General features: G+C 31.2%; 3 protein-coding genes and 1 pseudogene across 3 annotated transcripts; 2 read left to right on the top strand and 2 right to left on the bottom strand.

The window, feature by feature from the left end:
- Positions 1-40: 40 nt before the first annotated feature.
- LOC145740992 (uncharacterized) lies at positions 41-16583 on the bottom strand. The gene is made up of 52 exons (XM_082558662.1): positions 16577-16583; positions 16445-16504; positions 16019-16081; positions 14469-14641; positions 14226-14374; positions 13932-14140; positions 13692-13816; positions 13408-13624; positions 13171-13290; positions 12961-13072; positions 12557-12812; positions 12395-12464; positions 12200-12322; positions 11918-12094; positions 11574-11759; positions 11257-11403; positions 11092-11182; positions 10802-10980; positions 10599-10725; positions 10316-10454; positions 10072-10179; positions 9777-9965; positions 9395-9646; positions 9137-9293; positions 8886-9051; positions 8670-8788; positions 8404-8543; positions 8027-8225; positions 7810-7944; positions 7544-7701; positions 7255-7407; positions 6892-7081; positions 6687-6812; positions 6539-6579; positions 6205-6394; positions 5970-6077; positions 5789-5826; positions 5515-5698; positions 5366-5403; positions 5012-5198; positions 4773-4868; positions 4527-4618; positions 4278-4433; positions 3968-4202; positions 3653-3877; positions 3286-3486; positions 3067-3149; positions 2809-2914; positions 2598-2699; positions 699-2435; positions 349-481; positions 41-197 (listed from the first exon to the last, which is right to left on the bottom strand). Exons 1-52 carry the CDS (start codon positions 16581-16583, stop codon positions 41-43), a joined length of 8931 nt encoding a protein of 2976 aa, XP_082414788.1.
- Positions 16584-17100: 517 nt separating this feature from the next.
- Positions 17101-19763, top strand: LOC145763502 (pyridoxal kinase-like). Its single transcript, XM_082574960.1, has 7 exons — positions 17101-17277; positions 18050-18209; positions 18322-18405; positions 18495-18638; positions 18753-18890; positions 18995-19192; positions 19278-19763. Exons 1-7 carry the CDS (start codon positions 17197-17199, stop codon positions 19397-19399), a joined length of 927 nt encoding a protein of 308 aa, XP_082431086.1. The 5' UTR covers positions 17101-17196; the 3' UTR covers positions 19400-19763.
- Positions 19764-19799: 36 nt separating this feature from the next.
- LOC145763499 (T-complex protein 1 subunit theta-like) lies at positions 19800-22995 on the bottom strand. Its single transcript, XM_082574956.1, has 12 exons — positions 22711-22995; positions 22547-22637; positions 22334-22413; positions 22156-22249; positions 21903-22010; positions 21674-21802; positions 21452-21577; positions 21224-21372; positions 20974-21147; positions 20642-20862; positions 20373-20568; positions 19800-20285 (listed from the first exon to the last, which is right to left on the bottom strand). The coding sequence occupies exons 1-12, from the start codon at positions 22768-22770 to the stop codon at positions 20064-20066; spliced, it is 1650 nt and encodes a 549-aa protein (XP_082431082.1). The 5' UTR covers positions 22771-22995; the 3' UTR covers positions 19800-20063.
- Positions 22996-23940: 945 nt separating this feature from the next.
- LOC145740975 (uncharacterized) lies at positions 23941-24875 on the top strand (annotated as a pseudogene).
- Positions 24876-24971: the final 96 nt, after the last annotated feature.

Here is a 24971-nt window from a genome sequence, read left to right as displayed (position 1 = left end):
GATATAATAAAGTGCAGAATATTTAAATAAGATTAAAGTATTACTCTACACACTCTGTCTCAACACAAGCGCAAGTAGTTGCGTAATCGTATTTCTGTTGGAAAGTGGTTCCATTGGAACAAAGAAGATTTGCTAGTCTTACTTCAAAAGTTTTCATCTGGCAACATCGACATTGAGACACAAATGTTTTGGTAATGCTAAAAATAGGAATTTTTTAAAGAATTTACGAGTTTACCAATTTTTTTATATTCTATTTTAAAGATGCTCATAACTATTTTAATACTTTTTGCTAAATATAAAAACAAATTGTTTGCTCTACTAATACAAATTTTTACAGTTTTTGATTACATGTTAAATCTCGAGGAAGTAATACAAGCTCCTTCACAAGTTGGTATATTAACTTCGTTTTCAGCTGTGCAGTTTATTCCGTTGTCACTTACAGTCAACTTTCGCATGATGGGTGATTGAGAACAAGTTGTACCTGAAATTACAAAAAAAGTATGATTTAGGTAAATAACATAGTTTATAAATTAATCAAAACAATATGTTTTGTGATAAATTGGGTTACTGCACGTCTTTGTTTTATGTGTTTAAAATAATTATGGGCGTTGTTTTTAAAATTTTAAAAACTAACTTGTGTCGCAATAGCAGTACTCTACAGGGCAACAATCAGAATAAGTTCCATTTTGAAAACTAACCTGGTCCACAAGTTTGCATATATGCTGCACAAATGGATGAGGATTCCACTTCATAATCGCACACAATTTTGTATGGTTGACAACATTCAACTGTTGGTCCATCTTCAACAACTATTTCACCAAATTTTAATTCACTTTCCCAATCAGATTTTTTCTTGTAATCAACAGAGCAAGTGGGACAAACACAGGTTGTATTTGGACAGCACAAGTAATCGAGGGGATTTTCTGGCAATGGTGAGACAGATAATATTTTTGAGGAATTACAACCATCAATTAATGTCTGATATTGAATAACACATGATGGGTTACATACACATTCATATTCTGGGCAACATTCATCAAATGAGTTTGTCCTATTTTTGAAATAATTTTCTCCACAAGCAAAGTTCCATTGAGGACATTCAGTTCGTAATTCGTTGTCGGGTTTACATTCACAATCATAATTTGGACAACAATTCTCGGTATCAGTTGGAGAAAATGAGGTAGAAACTTTTTGATAAGTAGGACATGATATATTTGGATCTGTACTAGGCCCTGGACATACATTTCTTTGACATTCATATTTTGAACAAGTGGAATTGCAATCCCCAACAATAAATTCTGTGCTAACTTCCACAGAATAATAACATACAGCGCAAGAGGGTTCCTGTTCACACGGTGATGGATCAGCAACACAAGTAGCATTTATAACACAACCACATTCATCTCTTTCTTCAGCGACTGGTCGACATCCAGGCTTACTCGTACAGTTAATAACTGGATCCAATGGACAATTGTCAGGACATTTGCAATACTTAGTTGGACAGATAGTTGTAGTATAATCTGGTACTTTAGGTGACACACAAACCAGGCTATTATTAGATGGTGGACATACACACTCATATGTATTACAACATGAATCTGTACTTGATGTAATGTCTAGATACTTTGGTAGTGTACAAGTTGGAGGGCTGTCACATGAACTTGTATCACAATAACAGTACTCTACAGGGCAACAACCAGAATAAGTTCCATTTTGAAAACTGCTGTAACCTGGTCCACAAGTTTGCTTATATGCTGCACAAATGGGTGAGGATTCAACATCATAATCGCACACAATTTTGTATGGTTGACAACATTCAACTGTTGGTCCATCTTCAACAACTATCTCACCGAGTTTTAATTCACTTTCCCAAACAGATTTTTCCTTGTAATCGATAGAACAAGTGGGACAAACACAGGTTGTATTTGGACAGCACAAGTAATCAAAGGTATTTTTTGGCAATGGCGAAACAGATAATATTTTTGGGGAATTACAACCATCAATTAAAGTCTGATATTGAATCAAACATGATGGGTTACATACACATTCATATTCTGGGCAACATTTATCAAATGAGTTTGTCCTGTTTTTGGAATAATTTTCTTCACAAGCAAAGTTCCATTGTTGACATTCATTTTGTAATTCGCTATCAGGGTTACATTCGCATGAATAAATAGGGCAGCAGTTATTGGAATCAAATGATGAATAAGTTGATATTCTTCTCTGATAATCAGGACAAATCAAATCTGGGTCTGTATGGGGTGGTAGACATGTTGCTTTTTCAAAAAAAGCCTGCAGAAATTCACAGTTTGCTTCTTGGTCGGAGGAATTGAATGCAGGGCACTGGTATCCACCACATATTTCTGGAGCGGATACAAATTGCCCAGGAGTCATTAACATTTCAGTGACAGGATGTTTACAAGTGGGAGAACATACTGTTTAAAAAAGATGCGATATTATAATAATTTATTTTTTAAATCCGAGCTTTATATAGAAATTGATAAAGGTGTATGCTTGTATTTGTAACGCTTCATTAAGATTTTACCAATACCCAGTATACTTTTCATCAATGATAAGAATGGAATTAGAAAACTTACCACATCGGTTTGTATAAATGATGCATCCACAATTATCTGTACCATTTTGGACTGGTTGGTAATTGATTCCCTCCTCACAAACAGGTGGGTCAGAACAACAACCTAAATTTACATATTTTTAATTTTTTATATATTTTATGTCAAACCCAGTTTTATTTCTAAATTTAGTAATGTTCTGGTTTTTAAATAATATAGTGTCTAGCAAACATACATTTTTCAAGGATGCAAGTCCTGTTATCTGATGATTGCAACACGTATCCACTTGGACAAGTACATCCTGAAACTAGAGTACCTCCACATTTTACTGGTGCCCCAGACTAAAATAACAAAAGTTTTTAAATATCAGATTCTATGTTAAACAATTATGAAACTTCAGATAACATGACCAGACTTTACTCTAGATAACATAAACAGATACTGAAAATCTTTTTTAGTCAAAATTTTGCTAAAACAATTATGTTTAAAATACTTTAATGTCATCACAGGTTCTGTCCATCAAGCAATAATCAACACAAAGCCCGTACTCTTGAATACCCTCACATTCTTCATTACCTTGCAAATTAAAAAAAAAATGTTATCCCTGATATTTAATTTTCAGCAGCTATCATATAACTTTAATTTCACAGATTTCAAAGCTGTGACCAAGTATCTATTACAAAATAATTCTTCCACATTTTACTTCACTTACCGTTGTTACAAGAAAAAGGATTTGTGTAATCATTACAAAACCCTTCCTGTTGGCAAGATATAACATGTTTTAAAAAAAAAGATGATGTACATGTATCACATTGTTCTTCTACAATAGATCTGCTCTCGTTTTGTTGAAAACATTGTTCAGCTTGACAAAGTCTTGCAAGTTCAGCAAAGTTTTTGTTAAAGTGACAAGAATCTGTGAATCAAAATATTTAAAATAATGAAAATTGCTTGTTATCAGTAAACCATTACAATAAATATCATTGCTGCATAATAGTATAGAAAATACAAAAAAGGTTCAGCAACATAAAAAAATTAAGTGAAAAGTAAATCTTTAAAATTTATTTTTTATGGATTTTTACCAAAAACCGAATTGCTTAGTGCATCACATGGATCAGGTAAATTAAAATAGGAGCAATTATGGCATACACCACAAGAACCAATTCCTTTACAACGTGTTTCATCGCAGGTATTATTGTTTCCACATGGAATGGGACAAGTTACATCTTCAATGTACTCTTCTTGGTAAATGGGTATTAATTCAGGGCAAACTGTCTCATTTTGGCTTTGATTCAAATGACAATTACCTACAAACAGAAATGTTTTATAAAGGTCTGTTACATTGTAAACAAGGTATTATCATAATACAAAGCAGAAAATTTTTATTTAAAACCCACCACACAATCCATAAGTTCCTTGTTCGCTAGATGCTGATACTTCAACATTATAAATTCCAATTGTGTCAGGGTTATTTAAAACATCTGGATGAGTGTAAGTTATAACCAAACCAACAAGATCTAATTCAAAGCGTATTGATGAAACATATTTTAGTGGTTCAATACCAACATGAATAACTTGCAGTTGCACTCCACCAGTATTGCTGTGTTGAACTATAAAATCGTCAACTTTAACCTAAATTATGTAAGAACATTAAAAATTGTATTAATTTTTAATATAACTGTTTTACAACTATAAATACAACTATACCTCTCCATTTTCAGAGCAAATTGTATAGGTTTTATTGTTGTACCAAATAATCAGCTTTTTTATACACATTTGGTTGATGGCATAATTCCAATTCGGAAATATTTCTGTGCAGAATTTTTGCTCTGCTGAAACCTGATATAAGTCACTTCCGATTGTCTGCAAAAAAGCTCTTTTAAACCTTAATGTCTTAATTTAAAAGTTCTAAATCAAAAAAATTTAGAAATCTGTTAAAATAATGCAAAAAATTACCTTGGTAACAAGATATGTACAATTTCCAGTAAAGTCAACATTTTCACTACATTGAAAAGTGTTGATATTAAGCTGGCCCAAATCACACGAACCTAAATTTTACCATGTTGTTTTATATAAATAGTGTGTACACATCAAAATTTCAAAAATTGTAATTTAACAGACATAAAAAAATCAAAGTTTAACTTAAAACAATTGCTTAAAAATGTAACCTAAAAAAATGCTCTCTTTAAATTAATAACTTACATATACAATCATAAGTGGTACAACATGTTGTATTGGATACAACTACTCTTTTTTGACCAGCTCCACATTGAACTGGTGTTGGACAGTATTTTGGTTCTGTTAAAATATATGAGTGATATTTTTAAATTTGGGACTGTTAAATTAAATTCTTTATATTTATTGCTTTTATTTGAACCCTAAACTAGTCATAAATAAGATGACTTCTCATAGCTTAAAATATAAGAAAGTGAATATCCTACCACATCTGGTTATGTTGCCACAACAAAGTGTTTCATTAACAAACACAGTTTCCTCACATTCTCCACACACATCATTACTGGCACATGGTGGTGTATAGGGTTCAACCTCTGGACATAGCTTATTTGTTTTTATAACACGCATTGTTGAACATAGCGGGTTCAATGGGTTTGGGTACTCGTAACCAATCTTTAACAAACAATGTTTAGTTAGTCCAAGTTCTAGTTTGGTATTTATTGTCATAAATTGAAAATTTAACCCAATAGGCTACACTTATTAATGAATATTTCTGTTAAATTTAAATAAATGATCCTTTACAATTCAAAACTTTTTTTTTATTAAAATATTTTTCTTACCGCTTTGTTTTGACCATCAACTTTAGCATATTTACAATCTGAAATAAACAGTTAAAATTTTTATTATTATTTTAACTTAACAAACATGCCTATCCATTAAGTTGTAACAATAATTGTTAATTTTTTAAAATTTAAATCCTAAAAGTTACCGCAATAATGATTTATGCAACACCCAGCATTATCAGTTCCATTCTCAATTCTAACATATTGGTCATTTGGACATGTAATAGGAACACATTCGGTTGTTAATATCACCGTAGCAACGTATAAGTAAGTAGATTCGTTGTAAAGACAGCTGTAAGTCTCACATCCATCAATCCATGTTTCATTGGGCTGTTGGTAAAAATAGAAGTTTACTTACTGCAAAAAGTATATGACTTTAGACTAAAATTTACAAAGACTAATAATGGTGAGTGAAAATACCTGAAAAAATTCTCCTTTATAGGAACATCTAACACTATCTAAAAACATAAAAAATATATCTAGTAACACTGGAATAATTTAAAGCAATTTTTTTGTAAGATAATCTCTTTTACTACTAGCACTAAAAAAACTATTTTTATATTTATTTAGCATCAAAAGTTTTTTAGTTTTCAAAACTTACTGCAAACATAGGTGGCACAACAATTGTAAAAGTTATCAGCCGGTTGGACCAAAACCAAAGACTCAACTTCAGTACATGTTGGTACAGCACAAGTCCTGTTGTCACATACTTAAAACGACAATTAAATTTTTTTCAATACGAACCAAGATAGTTTTTAAAAACAATTAAAAAGTAAACATTTTTGTTACAAATATAGCTATGTAAAAAGAATATTAACAAAATTTAAAAAACTCACCGCAATCAAATTCATAACAGCATGGTTTGTTGGGATTCTTAGTTACTTTCATAAGAGATTTGTGTTGTGCATGAGAACAAGTATAATTACAAGTTGACTGATGACAAGTATCTGTCACATGCACAGGATCTTCATCATCAAAACACTCCCGCTCACAACATTTGCCTTCTAACTGGTAATGCACTATGCCCTTAATAGAAACACAGCAATTTTATATTCAAGGTTTAATAGGTAAATTTTAAACAAATAGTAACTTAATTTTTAAATATTAAATTAGAATTTACATTATGCACCCATTTACTTCTATAAAAATAAGAAATTGTTAAAAACTTACTGTAAAAGGCAGCCCTTCTGGAGTAAGACATAACTGTGGTACTGAATAATAAAAAAAACAATTTTAACACACAATAACACTATTTAAACATTAAAAACATTTCGCAACACTGTTTAAACATTGAAAATATTAAGCAATAAAAACTTACTACACTGAAAAGAGGGACAACACAGGTCGCTTTCGTTGGTGTATCCAAGAAATTTCTTTGTATAGTTTGCCTGGCAAGAAAAGTCAGTCCATTGTGCACAAATTTCTGATACATTTTGCTTGCATACTACAATAAATGTAAAAGAAAATTAAAACAACAAAAATTGCTTTAAAACTACAAACAAAGTCTATGTTGTAACACTAACCGCATGAATAAACTGGGCAGCATTCAGAACTGTCATGAAAAAATGATTCAACTTGTATTTCTTGATATTCTGAACATTCCATAGTTTTAAAAGATTGTGGGCATTGTTTTCCTGGTAGAGAAACATTGCATTGGCATTTAAATTCTGGACAGCATGTGTCAGGGTCATCAGTAGGATTAGTATAATAAACCTGTAATGAAGGCAAATATACATATGCATATATTATTTTATTGCAAGTATAGTAAAATGTATTTTCTTTTAACACAAGTCTAAAACTGGTAGGCTACTTTTTACATGATTAAACTTTATTGTGCATCTTCAAACATAAAATAAACCTAACAATTTAAATTTAATTAAAATTACTTCCTGAAGTTCTTCATGTGAAGTACAAATGTTAGGATTTGGTGAGGTACAAGCATCATATTTGTTAACCAATATCTTTACTGTTGGACAAGGTGAATTGGGTTGACAGTGTTTAGTAATGCACCCATCATTTGTACTCCACGTACCACCAGTCTGTTTAAATATTAGTGATAGTTGTTGTTGTTTTAACAAATTACAGGATCAAAAAAAATATTGTTTTTGGAATTACTAAAAACGTCCATTTTAAAATCCTTCTTTAAAAGAAAACGATTTTTAAAATTATACATACCAACTGTGTAGAGTTATCAGGTAAAACACAATCTTTACATGGACAAGTATAAACAGGACAACAATTTAAGGTAGAGTTTAATATTCTTTCTTCTCCGATACCACACTGCAAGTCCCAATTTGGACAGTTCAGAGCAAGATAAGTATCATTTTTACAAACTGCAAAATTTAAACTAAATATTAGGCTTAACTTTATATTGCGTTAAGAAAATGAGCCTAGCGAAGTATTTTATTGATTTACAAATGTTAAAAAATGATACTACTTACCACAGGAAAGATCAGGGCAACAACCATCGCTGTCAGGATAAATATCAACTTGCTGAATTTCCTGGGTTGACTCACAAGTAAATGTGGTTGGCCATTCAGGACAGGATGATGCAAGTTTAGTGTCATTATTGCATACTAAAAGTTAAAGCATGAACTATAACTACTTTAAGGCTTAAAAACAACTTTTCTTATAAATTAAATATTTTAAACCACTTACTACAATGCATCTCATCACAACATGGATCTGGGTCCAATGATGCATTTGCATAAACAATTACATCTGAGTGTTGGTATAGGGAACAGTGAATGCTAAATACGCAAGATGAGTTGGACGTCTTTTTTACAGAAGGGCAGTCTGTTTCAAAAAATGCACATTGCTGTTCATTACAAAATTCATCAAACCAAATTTCACCTGGCTGTATAATAAATATAAAACAAGATTACCCATCAAAACCTTATTCTAAACCTTATTCTAAAAAAAGATAAAAAGAACTACTTTTTAAACAATAAGTTTAACAGAGTTCAAAAGCATAATTTATTTTTCTCGAAAAAGTTAACTCGAGCATAAATCTTATTTAACAACAATTACTTTACCTGTCTAGCATCTCCATTACGATCAGTGCAATATGTCGGACAAAAAGAAGGAATTGTAGGTCCTGCTACTGGTAAAACAGTAGTTACTGCTACAGTAGTGGTAGGCTGAATAGTTGCATTGGTTGCAGAAATAGTAGTAGCTGATGTATTAAATAATAAAATGTATTACACATTTTTTTTAAATAAATTTATAATTTTTACCAAATAAAACATATATTGTTTTAAACAAAAATAGTTTAAACAAAAAAATAGAAATATTTACATACCTGTTGTTACGGTAGTTTGAGTAACCACAGTTGTCGGAGACACAGTAGTTACAACTGCTGTTGTTGTTGCTGCACAAGTTGGACAGCTTTCCTCTGGAATACATGTTTGCAAATCCGGACTAAAAACAATTTATAGTTATTTTCTACCAAACAAATTAAACGCAAAAATTTATCTTGGATTAATTGGGTTGATTTTATTTAGAAATTTTTTTTTACCTAAAAACATGCCCAAATTGGCATTTAGGATGACATCCTTCCAAACATGGCAGGTGGCAGTTATATTGATTATTTCTATTGCAACAAGTATCAGGACAAGATGTACCACAAGGCTCAAATTCCCATTCACAAGTGTCATTTTGATTGTATTGCTCACACATTGTAGCTAAATTAAAAGTAATTCCTAAAAATCTACTTAAATGTTAGTACAACTAGGTAATGTTTTTAGTAAGTTTGTGAATTTTACTTACGACAAACAGAAGGTGACCTCCAACTAACTAGAATTCCATGATGGGCACAAGTATGAGCATAACTTGCTACTGATGTACAAAAACACTCACAATCACCACCGGCTTCACATCCACATGTGTCTGACATACAATGTTGGTAATATTTCTCATAATCAACCTACAATACACAATTTTATAACATGAATGTATACTATGTATGGCAAATATGAGAAACTACTTGTTTATAATTAAATTTAACAGTTTAAAAGTAAATATTACTTCTTGTCGACATTCTGTAAATGCAGGTCCTTTCATAATATTACACTGCCTTGTTGCCCATGACTTTCTGTTTGGATATAACTCACACGAATCAACATTGTTTGTTTGATTTCCGCTACTAACAGGACATGATGCTTTTAATCTCCAATTGTTTCCGAAAGCGACGCTACTGGTTACAATATCCAAATTTCTCAACAAAAAGTCATTGTTTTCATCTCCATTGAAGTCGCCACAAAGACCACAAACCTTCCCCTGTAATAACAAAATAATTTATTATTAATGGATAAAAAACCAATTCGTTTTGTCCAACATTTTTATATATTGATTCAGTTTTTACAATTTCAGTTTAAAAATCTTTGGATATTATTTAAAAAATCATTACCATGTGAAAATTTGCAAGTTCCAAATAAATCCTAGTTCCATGATCCCACATAAGAGTAATACCGGTAGCAGTTGATACAACGGTAAAAAATCCACTTTTGGTTATCTCATAAGGTATATCCTCATCTGTAGAGTCAGCTATTGATGTTTCTTCTGGAGGTAATCCAGAATCAAGTTGAATCTGGTTTCGCTAAAAAATAAAAACAAATATTTATATGGCTAAAATAACCTTAACAAGTTATTGAGAAATTAACAACTTTTAAAAGTAGTAGTTATCTTTGATAGGATGAGCTTACCCCAAGAATTATAGTGATTGTTCTGGTACAAATATAACCAAGTGTTTCGCATGGGTTGGATTTAAAATAGATCATAAAATGACTATCACTATTTAATCCACATTCATCCTTTAAAATAAAAAAAGTTATTTAAAAAGGAAAAAACATTAAAAGATTCTGAATGGGGTAAACTGATACATCAATACTTTGTCATTAATTTCTTTGGTGATGTATTGACACCATTTCAAACATTTTTATAACTTACAGTTGCAAGTATGTATTCACAATCCCCACTGAAATCAAACCACTTTTGATCGAATGTTAAAAAATGAGATTCTCCAGTTAAACTACATTCACCTCCACAATAATCACCAGTACAAGACCACTGGCCTTTATTACATGTGCTAAAAATGTATAAATATATGCTTAATCTTAAAAGCTAAATTGACTTAAAGATATTAGCAATTTTAAAATACAACATTTTAAAGTGATTCAATCTGAAATGTTTCTTACCAAACATTGCAATTTTTTTTATAAGTGTTTCTTACCAAACATTGCACTCAACATTTAAAGTTTGAGTGTCGTTGTAGGCCTTGTTATTATGTAAGCAAGGGCAATAATCTGGATCAATGCAACTATCTTCATACCAAACATAACCGATAGGACATGTGCAACCTAAACAATAAAATCAGCAGAGTAACTTACAATAAAGCATTTTAAATGGCTATTAAAAAAAGTCACTTAATTTTACCTGGTTGGCATAATGTTTCTGGACATGGCAAATCTCTATTTTGGCAAGTTTTTGAACACTCGGCTCCATATTTTTCGCCATCATACCCCTCTGAACAGTTGTGGTACACTTGCCCAATTGGACAGCTTGATGGAAGGGTGCCTTCACCTTCACATTCCAACTTTCCTCTTACACATTGACTTAAATAAAAAGTACAAACATCTTAACTAATGGTTTAAGCTGAACAAAATGTTTTTTTATTTTTGCTCTATTTAAATCGAAATCAGGAAACTTTTTTTTAAAGCACCTACCATAAAACTCCTGGTGTGTGAATAGTTTGTCCAGGATTGTACCAAGTACCAAGGTGGTAGCACGGACACATTTTATCCTTAACACAAACACCTGCACATATTTTGCAATGTTACCTTAATCCATATTAAATTAAGTAATATTTCCTTAACGTTAACTAAACTTACCCAATGGATCAAGATAAAGCCCTTTGGGACAGTTACATCCCTCACAACATTGATTTTCACAGGTCTCTGGCACTGACAATGATCGACAGTTTTTTCCACAACCCGAAGCACATCGAGCATATTCTTGCCCCCCTTTACATATCATTTCTAATACAAACAACAAAAATACAACCCTTAATTATAAGTGATAAAAAACTATTAAAAAAAGGGATAAATTAAGTTTGTTGTATTTATGTTACATTAAAGTAGTTATTAAATTAAAACCATATGCAGCAACTTACCACAGAAATCTGGTGATCTCCAATTTAATAAAATACCTTCTTCAGAACATTTATGAACATATACAGTTAATGAATCACACATACACTCTGAGTTTAAAGCCTTTGTGCATTCACAAAACTCATATCTACAGTTCTTATAATATTGATCAGGATCAACAACATTATGACAAGCTACAAACTTTGAACTATAGATATTTTCACAGGCCTCGGTAGCATAACTTGCTGTTGTCCAAAAATAAACATAACAGTTATTCCTATTTAAATGGTTTAACATAAACTATTTTATTAAATAGAATTGGCAATAGTAATATTAAAAAATTGGGTCAAAAGTGCCAAGCATAGAAACAAACAAAACAATGTAATGCTTATTTAAAATTTACCTTTATCATTGTGTACTTCACATGGATGTGTTTCCTCTACAGGAACATTCGGGCAATCTTGGTTTAACTTCCAGGAATTTCCAAATGAGGCAGCTGTGCTTTCAATCATATTTTGTGATGAAATGAAATCATCTGCAGCATTTCCATTGTAATTTCCAGCAACTCCACAGACTTTACCTGCTCATTTATAAAGGTTACATTTCGTTTTTTTTTTGGTTTTTTTTATGGTTACATTTCGTTTTTATATGTTTTACAATATAAAAATGTAAATTTAAAAGCGACCTCTATATTTTTGTGGAATCGTAAGAAAGATGGTTTTATGTCCATCCCAAATTACTTGAATTCCTGTAGCTTCATGTTTAACTTCCACATACAAGGATGAAAGTTGAAATATGTGTAAGTCACCTAAAATAATGTTTTTTTATTTATATGGTTGTGACATATTTCCTTATGGGTTTTTAGAAAAATTTTACTTACCAGATTTGTAAGGTAAATGAACTTCATATCTGTTAATGTTTACAACATAATCATCATTCAACGAAATTTCCTAAAAATCAAAGTGCAATTTGTGAATTAAATATATCACATAATAAATGTAAATTTTTATTTAATAAATAAAATTAACACTAATAAAATTACCTGAGTTCTTCCATGAATATGAAGTAAAATGGTAAAAGCTTTTACACAACTGACACCAGCATCTACACCACATTCACAATTTTCCAAATAAGTTGAAAATGTGTTGTCCACACAATCTTTTGCAAAAATATACTGACACCGCCCATTAAATGTGTAGGATTTTTTGTCAAATGTTTCAATATGACCATAACCTTGAACAGTAGCTGTTCCAGGGCACATAGATTCAACGCAATTCCACTGGCCAGATGAGCAAGTGCTAATATCAATACATTTTAATAAGTAAAGATTTTTTTGCAATTAAGAATAATATGTAAAGGTTTTTATGCAATTAAGATTAATATGTAAAGATTTTTGTGTAATTATTAATAAAATAAATATTTATTCACTAAAATGATATAGTTTACCAGTTATTGCATTGATGTATACTGGCCTCACTACCAGGTCTGTATTCTATATCTCTGTGGATACAAGGACAGTTTGACAGCACAGTGCATTCTCTTCCATTTGCATAAAGATCTGGGATAAAAATTTGAATTCAATTAAACTGTTTGAGTACCACCTATTTTGTTAAACATACAAATAAACGCTACTGATAACTAAAGCACATATCTTACCACTTGAACATTGACAACGATCAAAACAGTTTTGGTTAGGAACTAAATGTTGCATCATACAAGTTGGAGGAGATTCGACTCCACATTCATGCCAATCTTGAGCTCCTGTACATGTTCTTACTGTAAACATTAAGTTGTTATACACAATGGAAAGCAAAAATTCTTTTAGTATAACCGAATAAGGGAACATGTAATGAATAAAATTACAATTTTATATATACACTATGTGTAACTTACAGCAATGAGTTTCTGATCTCCAGTTTGGTGTATGCCCCCCAGCTACAGCACACTGCCTTGAATAAAGGGACACGACATCACACTGACAATCAGGTCTAGTTTTGTAGCCACACAAACACAGCTCAGTTTTACATAACTCATAAAATTTGCTCGGGTTTAAGTAGTTATGGCAATCAAGGAAATAGGCCCAAAGAATGTTGCAAATCAAAGCAACCTCCTAAAAAACAAAAGTTGCAAAATAGTTTGTGACATTTAAGTTTAGTTTGATATGTTTAAAAATTTACATCTGTTGCTATGCAATCTGTGATATTTTGGTGAATCATGGCAATATCGTAACACGTTTCATCCACATCTTTTTCAATCCAGGTCTTTGCAACAATATGACCTTCAGACCCTACCACTGTTTCTCCTAAATATAAAAAAAAATTTTAGCAATGGATGCTTGTAAGAAATATATATATAGATATCTCTTGTCAATTCCAATGCTATTGTTGTTTATGTAAAAAATGTTGAGGTCATTTTACCTTGCCTAGAAACTAAGTCGTCTGAACTCAACCCGTTGTAGTTGCCACAAAGACCTGTAGTCTTATTTTGGTAAAGGTCAGGCGATAAGATAATATTAACTGATGATGACACAACATCATATCGAAGAGTCATGCCTCCGAGTGTCATTATCACATAGGGATTGATACGAGAAACCATAATACCATATCCATCATATGGAAGTGAGATTCTGAAAACAACTGGTAATTATTCAAAAAAATTAATGTTTACTTTATATATCTTACAAAACACCTTTTAAATACAGTATAACTTACGGTGCATCATTAATTGCAACTGATAATTCAGAGATTGTGATCTTTATATTTGCGGAAGACACATAAACAGTCACTAGACTGATGCAGTTACCATTGGAGTACACATATTTATTGTTTTGGGTACAATTCGGGTTCTTACGTACCAAAACCTATTAAACAATAATGGTTTACAATTTTTTTAAATTAAAATAATTTTTCATTCACAGCCATTTTTTTATTTGTTTAAAACCTGGTAGGGCATACCTTGAAATCTACTACATCTGTTACTGATACCATTTCATATTGACACTTTCCTGGAAAATCATACACCAAACCATCAAATGTAATAACATTACCAGGACCAAACATGGTACAAATTGAACCTGTTGTTTCAACTGTTGTGTCTACAACATCACTTGGGTTTTTGTCATAACCATCTAAAAAAATGTTGCTTCTTGTTTATTTTACAAAGAAAAAACTTGCAATAAATTACTGTAGTATGTAACGAACGTAACAAATATATTTAAGTTAATGTTAAAAGTACAACGTTATACATTTGCTTACTATATTGACACCGAAAGCCGAAAAACATTGGGGAACAACGACATTCGTTTATTTCTATACAGGTGCCGCCGTTCAGACACGGTTGTTGATCGCAAGAACCTGTTAAAAATGTAAAATCAGCTCAAATATGTTAAAAACAGTTCAGGTTATTAACATGTGCTAAAATCTTAACTTTTTAAACAGGGAAATCCCCCAGTTTGATTTCTTTTATAGCTCTTGTTTTAACCTTTTACAATCTTTGTGGGCCTATGTAAAAGGTGGAGTGCTTGTGCGGAGTGCGGAGTACTTTTTGCCTATGTAAAAGGTGGAGTGCATGTGCAGAGTGCGGAATGTTTTATTTTTTATTGACGTCACGATCTGCGTGGGGGACGTCATTAAAATATTATTTCATTGTGTTTATAGCATAAAATAAATATTAAAACAACCGTGATATTTAAAATGTAAAAAAACATTCGAAGCAGTTTATGACTTATTATAAAAGTTTTTGAGCGGAAATGACGTCATAACCCCTCTGTGCCACATTTTTATTGCCCCAATCTTAAAGTAAATTCAATTTTCAATCGAATTTTGCTAACTAAAAGTTGGCACAAAGGGGATAGGGGGGTCAACGGGAGCAATATTTGACGAAAATACGTATTTCGATTATCAGTTTTTGAGCGGAAATGACGTCATAACCCCTCTGTGCCACAATTTTATTGCCCCAATCTTAAAGTAAATTCAATTTTCAATCGAATGATACTAACTAGAAGTTGGCACAAAGGGGCTAAAGGGGTCAACGGGAGCAATATTTGACAAAAATACGTATTTCGATTATCAGTTTTTGAGCGGAAATGACGTCATAACCCCTTTGTGCCACATTTTTATTGCCCCAATCTTAAAGTAAATTCAATTTGCAATCGAATGATACTAACTAGAAGTTGGCACAAAGGGGATAAAGGGGTAAACGGGAGCAATATTTGACAAAAATACGTATTTCGATTATCAGTTTTTGAGCGGAAATGACGTCATAACCCCTCTGTGCCACATTTTTATTGCCCCAATCTTAAAGTAAATTCAATTTTCAATCGAATTTTGCTAACTAAAAGTTGGCACAAAGGGGATAAAGGGGTCAACGGGAGCAATATTTGACGAAAATACGTATTTCGATTATCAGTTTTTGAGCGGAAATGAAGTCATAACCCCTCTGTGCCACATTTTTATTGCCCCCAATCTTAAAAAACGTTTTTTAGTCTAATTTAAAATACACTTACTTGGCGGTTCAGATGTAACAGAGGATGGGTTAGCAGTTGTTGCTTCATTTATTTGTCGCTTTTCTAATCATATATCCAATTTTAATACATTTTATTTTAAAGTATATAAAAAAAGTTACTTTACCAATCTTTTTTTAAATGTGAATAACATCGTTATGTTAGTTGTTGGTGAAAAAAACTTACCTACATCAACAATTAGATCTGTTTGAGCTCCGATTCTAAAATAAAGACAAATGTGCAGCGACATTTAAAAAATATAAACATTTTGTTTAATTTTAAAATTAAGATATACGTACTTATTTAAATATTCATCTAGAGTCGAAGCTCCATTTTGAATAACACTTGCTACAAAATAAACAATGGCTTGTAAAGAAATACTCTTAAGATAGCAAATTATACCGCACTAAAAAATATCTCGAATTGTACCTGTTAGTATAATCAGCAACCCACTTAATCGAAATTCGTTTACCATAATGTGATTATTTTCTAAAAAAATGTTAAAAATTTAACAAATTTGGTTAACAATGCGCTATTTTAGAAAATTAATTTATTTCATACTAACCATTTTAGTCTTAAACACCTTTAAAATAATTTGCTACTTTGCATAACGTCCTAAAAATTGGTTTAAAAGTTATTCATATCCAGGAACTAAGCTAAATTAGTCAGATTCGTAGTAATTATTTCCGTACATTACGAATAAAGTTCAAAAATCCAAAGTTTGCACAAAAACAAGCGGTTTTTTGCGTGATAGATAATTTTATAAAAAAACGATATTCAAACCTTTTGCAATAAAATAATGTTAAATCTTTAAATTTTTTGTTACAATAACTGTTATTATAACCATTTTAGTACCACTCAATTCCTTTTATTATTTTTTTATAGTAACTTATATGTTGGGGATAAAAATCATTCACGTGATTTGGCAAATCATGCGTAACAACGTGTCAATGATTTATCGATTTCAGTTTGTTTTGTTTTTGTCTTAAGTGACGAAATATAGTTTTAAGTTGTGTTGATTAAAGTTTGTAGGTCAAGTTTTTGCTGAGTTAACTTATTGCGTTTTGTAGTCTTGTTGTTTAAATATTTTTGTTAATTTACGTCTACTCTTCTTTAAATAGCTGAATAGAGTTTAAATAACAAATTTAAAAAAGACAAAGTTTAAAATTTCTTTCACAAAAATGACGACTCGGGTCTTGTCCATTCAAAGTCACGTCGTTCGTGGATATGTTGGTAATAGATCTGCTGTATTTCCACTTCAGGTATAGTTATTTGTTATGATAATTTGTAATAAAAAGTGTTGAAATTTATTGTTTAAATTTCAATATGTTCGGTCTAATAAGCTAACATAGCCGACAGCGTGGTGTAGTGGTAAGAACACTTGCTACACCACACATGAGGTCGTGGGTTCAATCCCCACTGATCTCATGCTGTAGCGCCCTTGAGTAAGGCGCTATAAACGGTATAAACTCCTGCTGAGCCAGCACTTAATCAGCAGCATAATTACCGGGCAATTATAGTCTCTATAATATCCCAAACTGCCACAGGCAACTCGAGACTGGGTCGGAGTAACTTATGTTACTCTATGTTTAAGTCGCGCATTCGACTTTCCCTCATCGAGGATAAAGATATATACAAAAAAATAAAATAAAAATAAAGAAATGCACATGAACTTTATTAACATACTTCCATAACAACAAATAAAATTTAATATTATACTTTTGTGATATTTTAATTTTTAATAAAAATTCTTTTTTAAATGTGATTTATTATAAAATGCAACATTTCTTGTTTTACAAAAAGGCCCATATGCTTTTTGTTTCCTGTTTGTCTGAGTTGTAAATTTAAACTTATTAAAAATAGCTAAAATAAGTATGCTACGAAAACCTGCTAAAATTATTTATTTATGTATATTTTTAAATATATTTACTCTGTGTGTTTATAGCTTATACATTCTATATATAATTAAATTTTAAAATAATAATATTAAAACTATATACCAATTATTTATTAAAATTCTTACTTGCATTGTAGTTATTGGGTTTTGAGGTCGATTTTATAAACTCAGTTCAGTTTTCAAACCACACTGGATATCCACATTGGAAGGGACAAATTTTACACTGTGATGAAATTGAGGAATTATATGAAACTTTAAAACTAAATGATGTCATTCGTTACGATTATGTATTAACAGGTTTGTTCTAAAATCTTTTGAATACTTTATGCCTTGGTTATGCTAAAAAAAATGTTTTCTTTTTTGAATGAATGAGTAGTTTAATTAATATCTTAAACTTATTCAATTTTAGGTTACTGTAGAGACAAATTAATGTTACGAAAGATGGTAGAAATTATTAAGGAGTTAAAAGAAAGAAACCCTAATTTAATTTATGGTAAGATTTATGTGTAATTTTGTTTTTGAACTAGTCTTTAAAATAGTTACGTAAAATTATCCTATTTTTTATTTTTATCCGATTTTTAGTGTGTGACCCTGTGATGGGGGATACTTGGGATGGAGAGGGAAAAATGTATGTTCCTGAGGAACTTTTACCAGTATACAGAGAAGAAGTTGTTCCGATTGCTGATGTGTTGGTTCCAAACCAATTTGAAGCTGAACTTCTGACAGGTAAATTGTAAACTATTATTTACGAATTATAGTTACACATTTTTCATGATTTGTTTATTTTTTGTTTTAAATTTTTTTTATTTAGTAACTTAGTTGTTTTTACGTTGTTTTTAGGAAAACCTATTACAACAGAAAAAGAAGCTATACAGGCAATAGATCATTTACATTCCTTAGGACCAAATCTTGTTGTGATAAGTAGTTCAACTTTAGGTGGAAAAGACTCTCTTGTCGGTTATGGAAGCAAACAATTATGTAAGATTTACAAACATAAATTATGTATTTAGAATCTAAAGCAGTTGTGCCTTGGGTTCTTAAAAATGATTATGTATTTGTGACAAATTTTTGTTTTTTATCAGTAACTAATGGACATACATGTCAAAAAATAAAACTTGAAATGCCACTGATTGGTGCAGCATTTGTTGGGTCAGGTGACCTCTTTGCTGCCCTCCTTTTGGCTTGGACACACCAGCATCCTGATGACCTGAAACTTGCTCTAGAAAAAGTTATTTCAACTATGCACAATGTTTTAATACGAACCCAAAAAGCTGCTGAAGGTAAGTTTACCGAAAATCAATAAATTAGAAGGTTATTCTACTAAAAATCAATGAATTAGTTAAATCTTTTTAATTTATTTATTAGATGAAGTACCTAGTGGTACAAAACCAACTTTTTCAAACCTTGAACTAAGAATGATTCAAAGCAAGCGAGATATCGAAAACCCAAAAATGTGCATTAAAGGTTCTCATATAGAAAACAGTTAATGTATAATTTGAACATGCTATTTTAAAATAATTCTCTTGTCTGGAAAATTATGCAATGTTTAATCTAAAAAGCATTTCTAATTGTACATTTTATAAATTATTTTTGTAGTAGTTAATTTTAATTTAATGTTTTTATATAAAACTTCTTATTTGTTTAACATATATTAAGATGCTCTTGGACCAAGTTTTTTTCTTTTAGTTTAAATTTTATTGAATAATGTTAATAAATCCTAAAATGCCAGCATACAAACATATTTACTAGCTTGTGTATTGTATGTTTATGCAAGGCTAAAAAATACAGGTGATATCTTTTTGTTACTGACTACCTTGTATTAAATTAATCTATAGCACCTTTTTTCTTATAAATAAGAATATATTTCAATTAATCAAAAAGTCATTGCAAACAAGGAATTTTTATTTTCTTATTGTGGAACTCTGATGTAATTCCAACAATTGCACAACAGCAACAAAAAATCTACGAAAGGAAAACTTCCTGGTTACAACATGTACAAGAAATTTTTAACATGCAAAACAGTAAATATGTGAATTTAAGAGCAGCAAAAATTTTGCCGTTATTAAATTTAAACTTAAACGCCTTTAATCTCGAACAGTTTTGAATTTTGACCAAATTTTTTTTATTTGCCTAATTTTTATGAAAAAAAGCTTATTCATCATCGTCTTTATCCCAGTCTCCTCCCTGTTTAGTGGGCTTTGGGCCTCCTGCTGGTTTTGCCATAATAATTTGATCCACCCTAAGAACAGTGACTGCTGCGTTGGTGGCCAGTCTTAAAGCCCAGTGCTTAACCAAGTAGGAATCTGTTATACCAGCTTCTACAGAATTAAGAACTTCACCTTCTTCAATATCAACTCCATTTGATGCACCATCCTGAAAATAAGTATTCATAATTAAAGTAACACCAAAATGATTATTTTGCAAGTTGCTAGAATAGATACTTGGTAATCAATAGTTTACCTGGTGAGCTGCATACAGTTTGGATACAATTTCAGTTGGGTTAAGCCCTGCATTTTCAGCTAATGCCCTGGGGACAACTTCTAGTGCCTGTGCATACTTCTTGATGGCATATTGCTCCAAACCGGGTTGGGATTCACCGAATTTCTGGATTTGTCTTGCGAGTTCAATTTCTGTAGCTCCAGCTCCTGGGACCAGTCTGTTGTCCCATAAAAAAATTTTTTTAAACATAGAAGCTTTGTAGTGGGTTGTTAAATTCTTGCTAGATTAACACTCTAATACTTACTCTAGTTAGAACTTTGAAATTGTTGACGCCATCATCAACTGCACGTTCCAAATCATCCATAATATTTGGTGTAGCTGCACGGAGAGCTAGAGTGCATATCTTGTTTCCCTCATTAGACAAATGCTCGAAGATGACCACACTTCGGTCACCAACCTCATCTTGGCGAACAATTGCACAGTGACCTATTTCATCTGCTGTGGGTGGGGTCTATACAAAACAATGCAAATTATTAAAAATTATGTACATGACAAAAAAGTTTGTCTTTATTTTTGCAACAAAAGTGCACAAAAATTAACATATTTTTTTTTAAATTATTACCAGTCTTGGAAGAGGAGTGGCATTGATGGTTTTACACAATCTTCTAATATCCCATTTTGAGTTGAGGCGAACGACCATCAATTTATATTTATTGGAAAAATGGAGAGCAAGATCTGAAACTTTGCCTCCAGATACAATAACGTTTACACCAGTGTCCACGATGGCTTTAATTTGCTAAAAGTAACAGAAATATTATAAAATATATTTAAAGTTGTATACTTCATGATTTGTTTTCTCAGCTCAAACTTACAGCATCCAACATATTTTCTTCTCCAGTGCTGAACTCTTTAAGTTCTTTGGCATTCTTGATCAAAACTGTGCCCTTGGTTTCAGTGTTGAGCATGTCAAAAGGACAAGAAAATACCGCCACCTTGGCATCTTTCATCATGTTTAAGTCACCTATTATCAAAAAAAATATGAATAATTTCTGATGTAAGGGATACCTTGAAGAAAAATTACTGTTTTTGTAAAAAATTACTTTCACATTCCCGCAAGAAAACCATTCCATTAATAACTTTTGAAGAGTGAACTCCTGCTCCCATTAATTTGGCAACTCTGACACTATCCACACTAAATGACAATTTGGTTGGTGGAAGAATTGAAGCTACAAAATAGAAAAAAGCGTTCTGAGTAAACCTGTTTTTGTTGGTTAGTGAGGAAATCTCTTTTTAGTTTACTAGTAATTAAAATATAAACTTACTACACGCTTTAGTAATCAACTTGGAAAGAAAATCTTCATTTCCATATTGTTTACTTGCAATACAAGTTCTTAAAGCTTTTGTTACCATTTCTTCATTCCTAAGGTCTTCTACACTTGAACATACTAGGTCTAAATATCAACCAAATTCAGGTTTAGTTGGTAAATAAGCTAAAGAGAGTTTTTTAACATTTACGAAAAAGTGGGAATAATAGACGCTAAATTTATTTACCAGGTAATATTTCAATTGCTTTTTCACAAGCCTGTTCATATCCTTCAATTACTTCAGTAACAGATAAACCCAATCTTAACAATTCTTCTGCTTGGCTTAACATAGCTCCTATAAATAAAAATTGCAGAAGTAAACATTAGATTTTATTTAGAGATATGTCATGAATTAAATTTGCGAGCTCAGATGATATCACCACCTTAAATTATCCATCACATACTGCAATTTTTATTTAAAATTTATAACTAATTTTTACCTGCAAGGATAAGAACGAGATTGGTTCCATCTCCAACTTCTTGTTCACACATTTGCGATGCAATCACCACCATCTTTGCTGCTGGATGTTGAACCTAAAAAGGTTATACAAATAAAAATAACACAGAAAAATAAACCATATTAGTTTAATTGTTGAAAATTTAAGAAAAAATAAATACCTCCAACTCTTTTAAAATTGTAGCTGCATCATTTGTAACAAACAGTTTTTCAATATGGTTAATGACCATTTTGTTTATTCCTAAACACAACTATATTGTAAATCCTATTTATTTGGCATATTTAAAGCTTGGTATTAAATTACAAATAATTACACCATTAAGCATTCTTTTGTTTTAACACCATTTATATATTATATTTTACATAAAACTTACCATGGGGACCAAATGCCGTTTTGGTGGTTTTTGCTAATTCTTTGCAAGCATTAATGTTTCTGTATACTGCTTCATCTAAACCTTGGTAATGCTAAAAATTAAATTAAAACATTAAGTATTTTTTTCAAAAATGTTAAAGTTAGAAGTAACGCAATTTAACTTACTCTTGCCCCATCTTTAAGCATTTGTGAGAATCCTGGTGCTTTAGGTACATGGAAAGCCATTTTGTGTAATTTTTAGATTTTAATAATTAAAAAATATTGATCCTGAAATATAATTTTTTTAAATACAAATACCTAAAACGTTATAAATATTAACAACTAGCTTAACTTAATATACAATAAAAAAATTAAATTAAAAATAATGTATTAATGAACAGCTTGATTGCATACACACCCTGGGTTTAAATATATCACATTGACTGATAGATAACTAGAATTTATTTTCGAACATTCTAGCAAAAGCATGCCTAACAACGATTCAAATAGATTCCGTTCGATTTCCCTTTTTTTCATCAACCATGTGAGACTTGTTCCGCTTGAATAAATCTTAACGTCAACCGCTAAAGTTACTCATTTTCCATTATAAATTTAGCTCGTTTTTAAAAAAAAGTAATTTGATCAGTCAATTTTTTTTAATGTTGTTCTTAGTCAAACAAGTTTTTTTTTTTATTTAAATTTTTGCCTTTACTTTAACAAAATAGTGCACTTTTACATAAATTTTGGCTTTGAGGTAAAGATTGTTAACATTTTTAAATTTGTACTTTAGAATTCTGCTGCTTTTATTATTTTTTGTAATTATGGAAAAATAAAAGGTCGAAATGAACAGAATTGGCCGTAGGCCTAATATACAAATAAAATTTCCATTATATATTTTGCCAAAAAATGTTTTTTTCGTGGTATGACAGCGAGTTTTCAGTTTTGCAAACTACTTGCATTGCTGATTGGTTTTAAGAGGTATAGCCGGGTAGTTGTTATAAAACAAATTGGTACAATTATATTATAACAAAAATACATGACAATGTCCTACTATACATGGGTAAAAGTTATTTGATGCTGTTTTTGTTTTTATTTGTGAAGTGCCTTATATCAATAAGTCAATTTAGTTTTATTACACGCTAACGCTGTTTTAAAAGCAAACATATTATTTATTTTTGAGTTAAATTTTAGAAAGTGTTAATGTTGATCTTCCGACGCATAACACCAAGCCAGGTTTACCGTATTAAGTTTAGTTATAGTTAGACAGTGTGTTAGCAAGCAACGAATTTATTTTTAAATTTAATGTAAGTATTCACACATGTTCATTCACACGCATGTATTTACTATATATAGGGTAACGTTTGCAAGTTCAGTAATTTTACAAATAGGTTACGTTTCTGCACAGCATTAGCAAAAATGATTTCGCGTTTGGTTCTTATTTTTCTAGCGACGGGAGCTTTAGGTAAAACATGTCAATTAGTTTAACACAAAAATTACAAAATTTATCAAAATCTGATTTAATGTAGCATTACGCATTTGCAATTTTAGCTTCCGATTTCCAGTGCACATCTAAAGGCGGAACATGCGTCGACTATAGATACTACGTTTGTAATGCTGGAGTTGAACAAGGAAAATGCGATGGAGATTCTAACCGTCGTTGCTGTTTAAACTGCGACGCCATATGTAACTTTTAAGCGTTTTACAGTAAAATTTATATTTGACGTAAAGCTAATTATTTTATTTATCTGTTATCCAGGTCAAGCAAACGAAAATATTTGGTCCAGTTCCGATTCAGCGTGCGATAGTGTGTGCGGAAATTGCTAAGACAACAGCAACTACTGCTCAGGCTCGTATTCTAGTGGAAAATGTGGCGGACCCTCAGAAAGACAGTGTTGTGCAAGTGGGACTTCATCAGGAAGTAACAGTTCAATGAAATATACTTAAAAATATATTTACACTTCAGTTGTTTAATGATATCTGCGTTTAGGCTGCTCACTTATGACATATAGTTCCACCAGGATAAAGGGATACAATGGCCTCACTGTTGAGGTAGAACCATCTTTTTATTCCAAAATGGATACGATACACGTATTAGCGGCCCAGTGCGGTGTGACGGTAAAATTTTTTTATTTTTTTATTTAAAATAATAACAATTTAACACACTGTAAAAGATAAATTAAATAATGTTACAGGTTTGGGTTACGCATGCTTACCGAAAAGAAGGACAAAACTTGGGCGGTACCGTTGTTCCACCAGCTTCAAACTCAGAATCGTACATAACAACGTTATACCCAGCCCCTGCATATAACATTGACCAACTTCTTCCAATAAGACCACTGTTAAAAATGTAAGGGATTAATATGGGTTTGATATTGAGTTAGTTTCATGTGGAATTTATTTTACCTTCCAATAATTCCCACTTTTTCGGTTTTAGTTCGTTTAGCTAC

Source organism: Corella eumyota, chromosome 1, assembly GCF_963082875.1.
Source record: "Corella eumyota chromosome 1, kaCorEumy4.1, whole genome shotgun sequence".
In the NCBI taxonomy this organism is placed as follows: domain Eukaryota; kingdom Metazoa; phylum Chordata; class Ascidiacea; order Phlebobranchia; family Corellidae; genus Corella; species Corella eumyota.
Note: the sequence above shows the minus strand (reverse complement) of the source record. Positions and strands in the feature narration are given on the sequence as shown.

Excerpts from the sequence above, each read along its gene's own strand:
- LOC145763499 (XM_082574956.1), bottom strand. The coding sequence starts at position 22,770 with ATGGCTTTCCATGTACCTAAAGCACCAGGATTCTCACAAATGCTTAAA. Across the intron at positions 22,250-22,333 it reads CAATTTTAAAAGAGTTGGAG|GTTCAACATCCAGCAGCAAA; the intron begins GTATTTATTTTT and ends TAACCTTTTTAG. Across the intron at positions 22,011-22,155 it reads TCTCGTTCTTATCCTTGCAG|GAGCTATGTTAAGCCAAGCA; the intron begins GTAAAAATTAGT and ends TTTTATTTATAG.
- LOC145763502 (XM_082574960.1), top strand. The coding sequence starts at position 17,197 with ATGACGACTCGGGTCTTGTCCATTCAAAGTCACGTCGTTCGTGGATAT. Across the intron at positions 18,406-18,494 it reads AAACCCTAATTTAATTTATG|TGTGTGACCCTGTGATGGGG; the intron begins GTAAGATTTATG and ends TCCGATTTTTAG. Across the intron at positions 19,193-19,277 it reads AACCCAAAAAGCTGCTGAAG|ATGAAGTACCTAGTGGTACA; the intron begins GTAAGTTTACCG and ends TTTATTTATTAG.
- LOC145740992 (XM_082558662.1), bottom strand. Across the intron at positions 7,702-7,809 it reads TTGCCCTGATCTTTCCTGTG|TTTGTAAAAATGATACTTAT; the intron begins GTAAGTAGTATC and ends TAAATTTTGCAG. Across the intron at positions 5,699-5,788 it reads ATAAAGGAGAATTTTTTCAG|CCCAATGAAACATGGATTGA; the intron begins GTATTTTCACTC and ends TTTTACCAACAG.